A 12,484-nucleotide genomic window follows, 5' to 3' on the forward strand; every position below is an offset into this window, starting at 1 on the left:
CCCAAAAGATTCTTATAATGTTCTGGCACACTAATTGGAATTCCTAAATGCCTCCCTATTCTTAGAAGTAGACCTTAGTTTTCATTGATTTCTTCTGAGCAAATGGTGAAAGATGTAGCAATCATTCCAATAATAATATTAACATAAATAGCAAAAATAATAATAGCAGCTAACATTTATGGAGTGCTTTCCATGTTCTAGGTAGCATTCTAAGCACTATATACATATTAACACATTTAATATCCACTCTATGAAGGAGACACAATTATTATCATTTTCCAGATGAAGATACCAAGACACAGATAAGTAATTACTATAAAGAGACAATAGTCACCACACGGAATAACAGGGTGACACCACATAGGATGGCAGACCTGAGTTAGTGTTGGTGTGAATGCCAAAAGATGTGGGATATAGTTTCATATTACAACCGATTCAGTATGAAGTACAGGTCTCCATTAAGAAATCTTGGCTCATAAGTAGCACTAGGTTATCAGCAAAACTCCTCATGTTTAAATGGATATTTTAGTTAACATAATTTTTATCTTGCAAATTAGGACTAGAAACCCTAAAATCTTCAACTTCCAAGAGTGGTCTTTGCCTTAACCCCACGAAGGTAAAGCGTTTGTTATTTCCTCTCTGAGCATGCTCAGGTGATAGGGCTAGGTGTTTCCACTGCCCAGTCTGTATTGTACACAGACTTTCACTTGGTGAGACCTGAATTGAATACCTGATGCTCCACTTACTAAGAAGTTACCTTGGGGAAATGATTTAACCTCCCTGAGTCTATCTATTTTCTAAAATGAGAATAATACAGTCATGAATCCCCTAGCAACAGTGATACATTCTGAAAATGCCTCATTAGGTGATTTTGTCATCATGTGAACATCAAAGGGTGTACTTACACAAACCTAGATGATAGAGGCTATTACACACCTGGACTAGATGGTGCAGCCTACTGCTCCTAGGCTATAAACCTGTGTACAGCTGTTACTGTTCTAAATATTGTAGGAAACTGTAACACAATGATATGTATTTGTGTGCAAACATATCTCAAATAGAAAAGATAGAGTGAAAATATTGCATGATAATCTTATGGGACCACCGTTGTATCTGCAGTCTGTTGTTGATCAAAATGTTATGCAGATCATGGCTGTACTTTCTTCACTGGATTGTTGCAAGGATTAAATGAGGTAAAATACACAAAGTGACTTAATCTCTCTAAGCTATAGTTTCCTCATCTGAAAAAATGGAAATAATACTGACATCTACTTCAGGGGGGTTACTGTGAGGGTTAAATGAGATAATGCTTATAAAAATGATTAACATACTGCTTGACACATAGTGGATGCTTCATAGTAATGAATACAGGGAATACTAAGTATTTTGAGAGCTCAGTAAATGTTGGAGATTCTGGCCTCCTCCACTTTCATCCTTGGGGATTCATATTTGGTCTTGCTTGCACCTGTTTATGATTATATTTTAAGTTTAACTAGGTTTCCATCTTTGGTTGCTATTAACCTACTTTTGTATATGTTTTTATATCTTTTATGACTAAAAGCTTCACATATCACAGAACTCTTTGGAGCTAAGATTTCATTAATGAGGATTAAAGAAATTGAAAAGCTGTAAAAAGGGTGGAAATTCCCATTAGACCATGAGAATTATTCTCTCCCTCTTAAATGAATAGGCTCACAGTAGTGGGATTCAAATTCCTGTTTCTACTTCAGAAAAAAAAAAAAGAGAGAGAGAGAAAGAAAGAAAAAGAAATAAGAGGAGTATTTGCAAGTTGCTTTTATCTTTAAGACTATCTCAAATTCACTTTCCTCTCAATATTAGATGTAAGAGAAAATTTCTCAGAGCCCACAGACTAATTCAATTCTGACAAGACATTTCAAGCTAAATTGCAAAGTAATTTAAGATCTCCTTTCGATGAAAATGCACATATAATTCATAACAAACCTCCTTTAACTCTTCTTCCCTTTTAACCAATTTTAAACTCAGAGCTCTCTTTGTCACCTTAAAGTTGGAACTTAATGGACCAGAGCCACTTAGGAATCTGTCAAAGGCTTTATTCTATGCTGAAATTTGTAACTGTTCTTGATGTCATTATCAGCCTGGCTCCAACCTAAATCATCAGCACCTTCATTGCATCCTCTGTTGAAGTACTGCTCCTTACTGGCTGTGTGCTCAGCCATTTCCAACATCAGGATTTAAGTGAGCACAGGACAGCCACATACCCTACATTCTTCTCCTGGCAGACCTGGAAGAAATGGGAAAACTGATATTCAGTGACCCTTGAGGCCACATTGTCCAGCTGTCTAGTGCATGAATTTCCTACACAGCACCATGGCAAGTGACTCTTTCATTCTATGTTTAAGGACCTCCAACTACAAAGCCCATCCTATTTTCTATCAGATCTGAAAATTAGGAAATTTTGAAATAGAATATAAAACTGAAATATGTCCGGACGATATTTTATTTTTGGACTTTATCTTGTTATCTGAAAACACAAAGAATGAGGCCAATCCTTCCTCTGCATGGCTACTTTTCAAATGCACACTGCCGCCATTTTGGCTGAATTCGTCTCCAGACCCATGAGGAGAAGCCTGGGTGCTTCAGCCCAAGAGCATAATGGGATCATGTTGTCTCCTGCCCATTTTCTCTACTGCTATTCACATAGAATTCACCTGGAATATTCTATCCACCATCTCCCCTCTACCCCAAACCCTCCAGTGGCTGCTCTTTCTCCCTAGAAGAAAATCTAGCAGCCTGAAAAGCTCCATGAGACCCAGGCCCTGGCCCTGCTCCAGCCCTGCCTTCCACCACTCTCCCCTCAGTTGTTTCCCTCTAGCTTCATGGGCCTCCTGTGGCTCCTCGGGCGCACTGAGCAAGCTCCGTTTCAGGACCTAGAAAGGTCTCTCCACTTTATTTCATTCAGGACTCCATTTAAGGATCTTTCTGACCACTCTAGCTAAGGCAGAATCCCCATCCCCCTCTGTCCCATCCTCATGCTGCTTTATTTTTCTTTTCATTCACTGTCATTAGATCATATGTCTATTTGCTTAGCTGGTCATTGTGTTCTCGACTGAAATGTAAGGAATATGAGGTCAGGAGCTATGTTTTGTTCCCTACAGTCTCTTTACTGTCGAGAACAATGTCTGCACTTTGTAGGTGCTCAGTAAATATTTGGTGATGGAATAAACCAATTACTTCAGCCTGAGATTGTATTATTCTGGAGCAGCCAGAATATATCAGCTTATACTTCCCACAGAATTCCCCATATCTTTTTCTCTTGTGCCTGACATCAAAGTGGAGAAATGATAGTTGTCAAGAATTTAGAAAATCACTATCTGGTGTAAATTTGGATTCTGAGGAAGCAGTCATTAAATGGCCCCTCAGAAGCTGAAAGAGTTAATTGGCATACCCCCACCCCAACCCCAACACAGCTCTTGACTCTGCAGGTCTTTGGCCCTTGGGAAGGTGAAAGCTATGGTTCTCACTCAAGCTCAGGGAACTTCTGGCCAGGACCTCTTATTATTAAGAGGCAGCTCTTGTAACCTCCCAGGGTGCCTGGAATGCCCCCAATTCCTGAAGTCGTTATGTTTTACAGCAGGCTCTCTTGACAGCGGTTCATGGGCCTTTGGCAGAACAAAAGCCAGAATGGGCAGGCAGATGCCAGATGAATTCCAATGTGTACACACAATTCCTGGCCCCATGAAAATCAATTCCTTTATTCATAATTAAGCAACTTCTCTGAGAAAGGGCAGGTTGGTACAGTTATTAAAAGATAAATAATAGATAAGGATCCACTTTTTTAAGACCTAAAGAATTTTAAGCACAAAATAGCACTGTAATTATTTTTTCTTCTGCTTGTTCCTTACCTGTGATACCAGGTCCAACAAAACAGAGCAGCTTTTACAAGTTTCCGTTGCCCCTTTATGTTGTGTTTCTCCTCAAAATGTATCTTTAAGAGCAGGATGACAAGTCAACTCTAGATGGGGATCAAAGAAACTAAAAGCACCCTGATATAAACATCACATGATGTGTCATTCCATATGCCTTTCCCTGTTTTCCAGATTGGGGTTAGGGACCGTAGCCAAAACCAAAAGTTGCCAAATATCTCTATACCAAAAAGTCCCTGGCAGTTAGGACCTCACACCTCAACTTGCTTAACTGGCAACAGAATCAGCCTCATTTCTTCCAACCCCACCCCATCCCTTTTGCCTCAAATCAGTGTATGAAAGGGGTGGGGAAACAAAGGTGTCATCCTTGGAGAGTGTACAGTGTTTTAGGCATGAAGCTATTCCCCTATTATCCCTCCTTGTGGAGGTGCTTCTCTCTCCTAAGCCAAGTGGAAGGGATGCCACTGGAATCACCCCAAAAGACTGGCACTGCCTGCAACAAGAGGTGTTGCCAGCTAGCTCCTCAGTGTGGCAACCTGCAGTGGGGCTGAGCCCCTCTTAAAGCAGAGCAAGGGAAGGGAGTTCTTGGTTATGGCTCCTCCAATTGTAGGATCCCACAGAAACAAAGGGACCTGTGCCTCCTCTGGCCTAGAGATTTCTGAAAGCAGTAGTCTCCTAGCAGGACCTGCAGGCTTCTTAGCCTGGTGTGTCTGTAGTGTAGGCAGGGTGATCCCACCCAGCCCAGTGCTATCTGGCCAGTGGAGTGTGCTCAGGGGAACCCCACATTAAGGTGATTGGAGATCAGGAGACAGGTGAGAGCCACTGAGCTGCCCATGTGGCCACTGATCCAAGCCATGGAAACAGGCTAGTAGTGTGCATAGCTAGCTGGGTGGGTGGATGGAAGATGCAGTGGCACGCATGAGGGGGTTCTGAACAAAATGGAGGTGCTACCATGTCAACAGAGGTCTTTAAGAGAGGGATCAAGCAGTAACGAGAGATCAGAGACCTCTGCCCACCCTTAACAAGCAGTTGGCCACACGAAAAGAGAACTGGGCTCCTATCCCTTCTCCAGACCTCCAACACCAGGGGGCTCTGGCACCTGTGGGAGAGAAGGAGGAACATGCTGCTATTCTAGAATATTCTGCAGGGAGAATGGGAATCTTGCTTTGAAGATTTAGGTTTTAAGTTGGGCTGCACTAAATTTTAATAACTAAAATGAATTGAATCATGGAATCTGACCAAGACATCATTAATGAAACCACTTACCCAGCATGAAGGGGAATTTGATATAGTACAGCTGGAAACAGTGATTGGAAAAAAAAATAAACCATGTCATATTTACGTCCCAACTAATCAAGAACTCTTCAATGATCTGGTGCCAATAATTAGAAGATTTTGTGTTAGGGATTAAAGATTTGGCAGAGTAAATGGAAGGTTCTTTTGTATATCTTTGGCTATAATAATCATTTTTTCATTTTTTTTCTTTAATGATTAAGTTCCTAGAAATTCTGAAGGGAATGCAATGTGTTGGCTTAAGACTCTTTAAAATAAGCTTTCCAGTGGCATTGATTTCGTGTTAACAAAGAAAACGAGGCTGGACTGGGGTAGAGAAGTAGGTTGTTCTGATTACACACCCAGAAGAGCAAGTGGAAGTGGGATTTGGGGCGACAGGTCAGAGGGGAGTGATGCAGCCACCCAGAAGCCTGAGGTCATCGGGTTTCTGTGAGAAACTGTGTGGCAAAATATTTTAGCAGTCACAGTGAAGGATAACAGGAATGGATGGTGTTGGAAACAGACCGTAAGGAAGATTGTAATGACTTGGAAAGAGAAGGCTCAGTATAGTCCAGAAAGGGAACATGGGCAGAGTCACAGTGGGGACGGCATTGTTGGAAATGATCGCGGTATCATTTGTATAATACTTTCCGCAACTGTTATTTCATTTTCAGCATCATTTCAGCATCATTTCACTCACAGTATCTCTTCTTCTTCCTCTTTTCCTTCTCTTTACCCTCATCTTCCTTTTTCTTCAGCAGTAGCATTTACTGAGCACTTACTATGCGCCACATACCATTCTACACAAAACAATTTAAATGATCAAATGTTCCCTGCCACCCAGAGATCCTAGACCAGGGACCAGCCAGTCAGAGTGTGAGGGACAGGGGATCAAATCTTAGTTCTGGTTAGTTTGAGGTGTTGATTGGAAATTTATTTGAAATGCTTCTTTTGGAAGTAAACCAAGAACCAAGCTCTGAGAGACAGAAAAGAGAGAGAGAGAGAGAGAGAGAGAGAGAGAGAGAGAGAGATGATTTACTTAAGAAATGTTTGTCTAATTTTTACTAGGTGCCAGGTACCATTTCAAATGCTTTAATATACATTAATTCATTTAATTGTCATAGCAACCCAATGTGGTAGGTACTACTACTATCATCTTCATTTTATAGAAACTGAGGTGCAAGTGGTTTAAATAACTTGCTCAAGGTCATGTAGCCAGTAAGTGGCAGAGCTGCAATTTATGCCCAGATCTCAGATTCAGGTTCTATGCTCTTAATTTCTACCTAAGCTTCCAGGTATGTTCCTTGCAGGAACATCATATAGAAGAAAAGATGGATTGTAGAGAAACAATGGAGTCTCAATCATAAGTCTATGAATCTTAAATGGTACAGTAAGCAAGATGATCTGTATTCACATTGCTTTCATCAGAGGAATTTAGGATAGTTCATCCATTTCAAAATTTTTGAATAAAAGATGCTGCACACATTTATTTCTAAGTATGGATACAATACACTGTCATCAAACTAATTTTTGCTGCATAATCTGTTTCTGAACAGAATGAATCAATATCCTGGACTTATTTCCAATTTATGAGATGAATATTTAAACACCACTGTGTATTTCTGGTCATGTCATTTTCAAGGATATTGGTTCCATCCAACTTTTTCCCAGAAATCTGAGGCTTGTAGATCCATCTTTACCAGTTTGCACTATAAACAGTACCTCTTCAGAGTGTTATCCCAGAGAACAACTGCCACATAGGTTAACAGAAAATCCAATTCCTTTCCCCCTCCTCTCCCCTCTCTCATATTTTCATCCATTAACAGTTCAAGCGTCTCCCTTGGCACAGGGGAGAAGTCTAAAGGGCTGAAATTGGTGGAGCAATGATATTCCTCCCTTGGGTTGAAGTTGGAAAACTCCGTATGTGCCACCCAAACCCCTGGCTATTTCCACCCCCACCCTCTGCCCTGCAACTGTTGCTCCTAAATCCAGAGGCTTAGTTTCGTTAGTACTGCAACTGAGAGTCAGAGTCTGGAGGGGTGCCTCTTCTCGGGGGTGAGAGCCTGGAAGAACAACATCCTGAAATCCTGGCAGTCCAGAGAGATGCAACCTCCTGGGCCGTAGGCTTCTGCCTCCTTTGCCTCCTTCCTCCCCAGAAGTCAGAGGGCTTTGTCCCAGAACATCCCACACTAAACTCGGGAAAAAGCACCTCAAGCTGAGGCTCCTGGCTTATTCTTGACCCCAGGGCACACCTCTGCCCACACTGCTGAGGGCACGCCTTCCCTCCTTGATCCAGCGAGCCAAGGGCTCCGTGATAAACATGACAACTTTTTAGCCATACCCCTCTGGCCACTTCTCTGGGGTAGCTACCTGGTGCCTTTCCTTCCTAGACACCCTCCTGTTCCCTTGCAAAAGTGACTAATTCCTCTCCAGCCCCCTCAAAGCTCGCTGTGCCACGAAGGCAGCCACACCCCATCTGCCTTAGTTGGAACCGAGGCCTGCTTTAGCCACGGCACTCTGCTGCCTGCCATTGTGAAGCTCGTGGAAGTTCTTAGCAGAAAAATGATTATGATGGTAAGGATAAATAATATTGAGTGTTTGTTTTGAGTGCACATAATAAGCACTTGGTGGATGACTCTACAATTCACAAGATACTTGCATGAGTTTTAAATGTACGTCATATCCTCAAAGCACTTCTAGGGGATAAACACTATTATTATCTCCATTTCACAGACAATGTAACTGAGTCTGAGCATGAGGAAGTGATCTGCCCAAAGCCATATTGCCAATAAGTGTCAAATCTTAAGCTCAAGTTAAGAGGCTCAAGTGTCAGTTTCAAGATTGCATTGATAACCCTAAAAGTGCCCACAACTCGGCTACACATACTCAATGTCTAGTAAAAGATCTTGCAGATGATAATTCATTTTAAAAGATGACTAGCTTTGCAAGCCGCCTTCCTTCTTTCTTTTCTTCCTTTCTACTTTCTAGTTGTCCTGCCTTCATTCCATCAGCCTTTATATAGCATCCCATGTGCCAGGCACTGGGTTGTGCTCTGCGCATGCAGAGAGAAGCAAGACCCAGGCAGGACTGGCAAATCCAGACATGAAAGCAGGTTTCTATGAGAAGCCCTGAGTCCTGCTAGTGGGACAGGAAATAGGGTGCAGTCACCCTGTTCACCACACACTGCTCTTAGGCTTGTCTACAGGAATGCACTGCCTGTGCTTGTCCCAGCATGAAAGTAAAGGTTCTGGTACCTGAGCTCCTATTGTCCTTACAGTCAGTGTGACACTGTCACTCCACTATCCTGAAGTGGGCTCATGGTTCCCCTCTCCCATAAAATCACTTTTTTTAAGGGAGAAACAAGAAATCTACATTGTGAACTTAGTAGCTGTGTGATCTTAACTTCTCTGATCCTTAGGTTCTTTATTTTATAGAAAGGAAGAGAGGAAGGAAGGGAGAAAAGGAGGAAGGGAGGGAGGGAAGGAAAAGGAGAGATAACAATTCCTGCTGTTTACTTCCCAGAGATGTTATAGTTTCAAATAAAGTTATAATGTAGGCACAAGAGAACTAAATATTATGTAAATATGAAGGCTTTTGTGTTTTCTCAGCATGGAACTTAAGGCTCTGAGTAATGCCACCTCACCTGTCTTCACCCCTCCACGTGTGCCCACACACGTGCTCCCTGGGTTCCAGCCATGACCACTCAGCTAAGTCTTTCTTGTGTGTGCCCTGAACCCACCTGCCTCGTTACCTTTGCTTACACTCTTTCCACTGCCTGAAATACCCTCCCCCATCACTGTCTGTTGCCCAAATGTCATCTCGTTTCCTCTAAAATAGTGCCTCTTTCTTCTTTTGTACCATTAAATGTTACGTTTCTCTCCCAAAATCATACTCAGTACAGGGACTAGAACAATTTGGCATCTACATCTCGGGCTTCTCTGCCTAGGTATACCTTGCATGTATTGGGTGTTCAGTAAAATGTTTATTGAATCAAATTCCGCTTCCCTTCTCTGTGACCTTCTCTGACTGCCTCCCACACCCTGTACAGAATGCATTGCCTGGCACGTGGCAGGCCCCCTCCCCTGTGCCTGTGATTCCTGGGGAGCTGTAGGGCCAGCAAATTCCACGGACAATCTCCGTAGGTCAAAGGGAGTTAAGCTTTTCCTTTCAGTTAAGTCGAACATCAGAGGGAAGGGTATGAAGTTTAGCAAACAAATTGGCTAAGAGTTAAGAGTGAGCAGGTGCAGTGGATGCCAATTCTCCTACAGGAAGATGGGTGGCATAGAAAAGGTAGTTTTAAATGTTCTTAGTTCCTGTTGGGTGGGCAAGAAGTAGACATTTCCCAAAGTGCCGACTGAAAATCAGTGGGGATGCCCAGATGATTTTAGGGGACACATAGGTGAACGTTTTTTCAAATTACATATTCTCACTTACATTCAAAAGAAATATATAATTAGCACATTAAACTTTTGATTTCATAGATATTCTTTAATAAATGTTTTTGAATTTGAATAAAAATGATCTAAAGAAAAACATTACATAAATAATGGGATAGGATCCAGCCTAACAAGTTGATGTGCTGCATCACAGAAACAAGTCCCAGAAGCACCAGGACAGGGAAAACACCCCAGAGGGGTGGGGCGATGCAGGTAAGATGAAGCGGCACCTGTTCTGTGGGTCACATCTACTGGTATTCACAGCCTCAGGCATTCACAGAATTATTTCCAAAGCTGTGTCACCCTGCAAAAACCTTTGTTCGAAAGGCAGAATATGCAAACAGGAATGTTTTCTCATCACTCTTGTCTCTTCATTGGAATGAAGAGATGCGCTGGTGAATGTCAACACAAACACATCAAGCTTCACAGCCTTGGGCACCAGGTTTCCTAATGGCCTTGGGGTTGTACATCTTTTTTTAAGGACTGGCAAATACAAAAACCCAAATGTGAGTTTGCTTTTCCTTTTTTCCCCAGCAAAGCACAACACTTTACAAAAAGAAAAACACTTCAAAGGCAGTCCTTTTCTCGCATACATTTCACAGGGCTCCATTCAAGACCCACATTCATCTTCCTTATCCAATTATAGGATCAAAGCAGAAGAGTTTGGCCTACTTTGGGGGTTTAAAGACATCCAGGGGAAACTAAGAACATTTAAAACTACCTTTTCTACACCACACATCTTCTTGTAGGAGAACTGGACTCTGTTCCCCTGCTCACTCTTAACTAGTCCCTGGATACAAAGTCAGGTCAGAGAGTTAACATGCCCTAATCACCGGCACCATAAAAGATGCAGTTACATCTCCGTAAAATGCAATCTAGTACTCAGTCAGTGTGTGTACTTTTTACTCTCTACACTGCTAGTCCTTTCCAAAACCCACTGCCAAACTCTTGACTTTTCCTGATTAGTTTTAAAAACTTTGTATTCACATAAAAACAGCTCCCCACGCCCCTAAAAAAAAATCTGAAATGTTACTTCATTAGTCTTCCTAAAGCTGGTGGTTCTAGCACATCTGTTCATTTTAATTCCACCATACGAAGTTCATATTTCCTAAAATAGGACACGCCTTGTCCTTCATATTAACACTGTGGGACATGAGGCCTTGGTTTTAAAAAAAAATAGCAAATATCACGTCCTCAAAAATATTTAAGTGAACAGACTGCCTATTGGTGGATTGATTTTTCTCTATGGAAATAAATCTGTTGTCAGCCACCAGAATTGGGGTATAAAAGACGACCTCGGGCAGCTGCTGCTATTTGTTTCAGTGGGAAAACGAGGGTTCTGTCTCTCCCCAGGGGTTAATACTGTGATGTTCTGAACACCATCGGTGATCTGTTTCTGAAGGGTTACACTGGGGAGGAGGAATGCTTTGTGGTTTATGACAAGATCATGGCAGAATATTTTGTGCACGCTGTGATTTGTATCACCCATTTGTGCACGGGCCATAAAAGTGCACTTTTTATCAGGAACATTTGTGAATATATAACAGCACTGAAGACATATGGCCACTAAATAATTCACAGTTATCTGTCTTCTCAGCAGAGTCCGTATACACCTACCATGTTTTAATGCCTAGTTTGCTCAGAAACAATATTCTTTATAACACTTCCAATATAAAAATGTTTACTGACTGGCAGCAATATACGGATCCCATGGGATGGGGGCATAAGGAAGGGGGAAGCTTTCTGCATTCTCCACTTCTCCCTCTCTTCTGCACCCCCCTGCCCCCCACTTCCAACTAGCCCCCAACCTTACAGGAAAAGGTGCCTCTCCCAAAAGTGGGTGCAAAATCTTATCTGGGCTATAAGATGAAAGTCACTAACTAACCTTTTCCCTCTTCTCTTTTCAGTTCTATATCCATTTACAGTCCCAAGGAGAATCCCAATGCGTTTGATGCTGCAGCATTCTTCCAGTCCGTGGGGAATTTCCTGGGGATCTTTGCTGGCTCATTTGCAATGGGATCTGCATACGCAGTTATCACAGCACTGATATCCTTTGTGTGTGGAAAACTGAGGACTGTTAAGAGAAGTCAATGTCCGTGGAATGTTTCTGAGGATGGGCAACCTTCAGACCAGTAAATGGCTGGAAAGTCTGTGGCTCAAGCTTCATATAGCACCGTTGAGACCACCTTGGTCCTCAGTCATCCCTAGAGGCATGGGCTGGTTCCAGTGGCAGAGGAGGTCAGGCTCTTATCCTGTCCAAGGTCAGTTCTAGCACTATTGACATTGTCTAATCCTAGATATCAACAGCCTTAAAAAAAAAATGCTACCTTGGAAAAGTAGTGGACAGAGGGCTTCAGGATTGGCCTAACCAGGATCAAGAGAAAGAAATGAAGGCCCAGTGTCAAGAATAAGATAGGATTGACTGGGGGCGATACACTGGGTATGCCCTGACTCCGTCTTAAGCTTATTCAATTGCTGGCTCATAGGGTAGGACAAGCCAAGAGATCACTGTGGATTTAATCAAGCTTCCCAGCTCTCTATAGAAGGGAACCTGCAAGCAATGCAGAAATGGCATGTTTGCCATATCTGGGCAATTGCATCATTTGATCCCTTCTTTTTAGGGAGTTTAGTTTCTAGAGGATCTGAGCAGGGAGACAAGCTGGTCTGGTGGGCTGTTCACTCAGAACCGTCAGACGGGGTGAAAGTCAGAGTTGAGAAGGAAAGACAGAGGGCCAATGTCAAGTGTGAAGGCTCAGCGGAGCCATAGGGAAGAGGCAGAGTGAAAGATCAAGGGTCAAAGACCTCAGGGGAAAGAGAAGGAAGGAGTGTGCCAGAGGAGTCAGGGCCCCATGCAAAGAAAGGGCAAAGCAT

General features: G+C 42.5%; 1 protein-coding gene across 1 annotated transcript in view; it reads left to right on the forward strand.

Annotated features, from left to right (window-relative positions):
• The window catches only part of SLC9A9 (solute carrier family 9 member A9), a 541,491-nt gene that overhangs the window by 226,014 nt on the left and 302,993 nt on the right, over positions 1–12,484 (forward strand). Inside the window, exon 7 of the mRNA XM_076004836.1 lies at positions 11,521–11,659. Within this exon, the coding sequence (XP_075860951.1) occupies positions 11,521–11,659 (139 nt within the window). The remainder of the gene's footprint in view (positions 1–11,520; positions 11,660–12,484) is intronic.

The sequence above is a fragment of the Microcebus murinus genome, chromosome 1 (assembly GCF_040939455.1).
Source record: "Microcebus murinus isolate Inina chromosome 1, M.murinus_Inina_mat1.0, whole genome shotgun sequence".
NCBI classification, from domain to species: Eukaryota; Metazoa; Chordata; class Mammalia; order Primates; family Cheirogaleidae; genus Microcebus; species Microcebus murinus.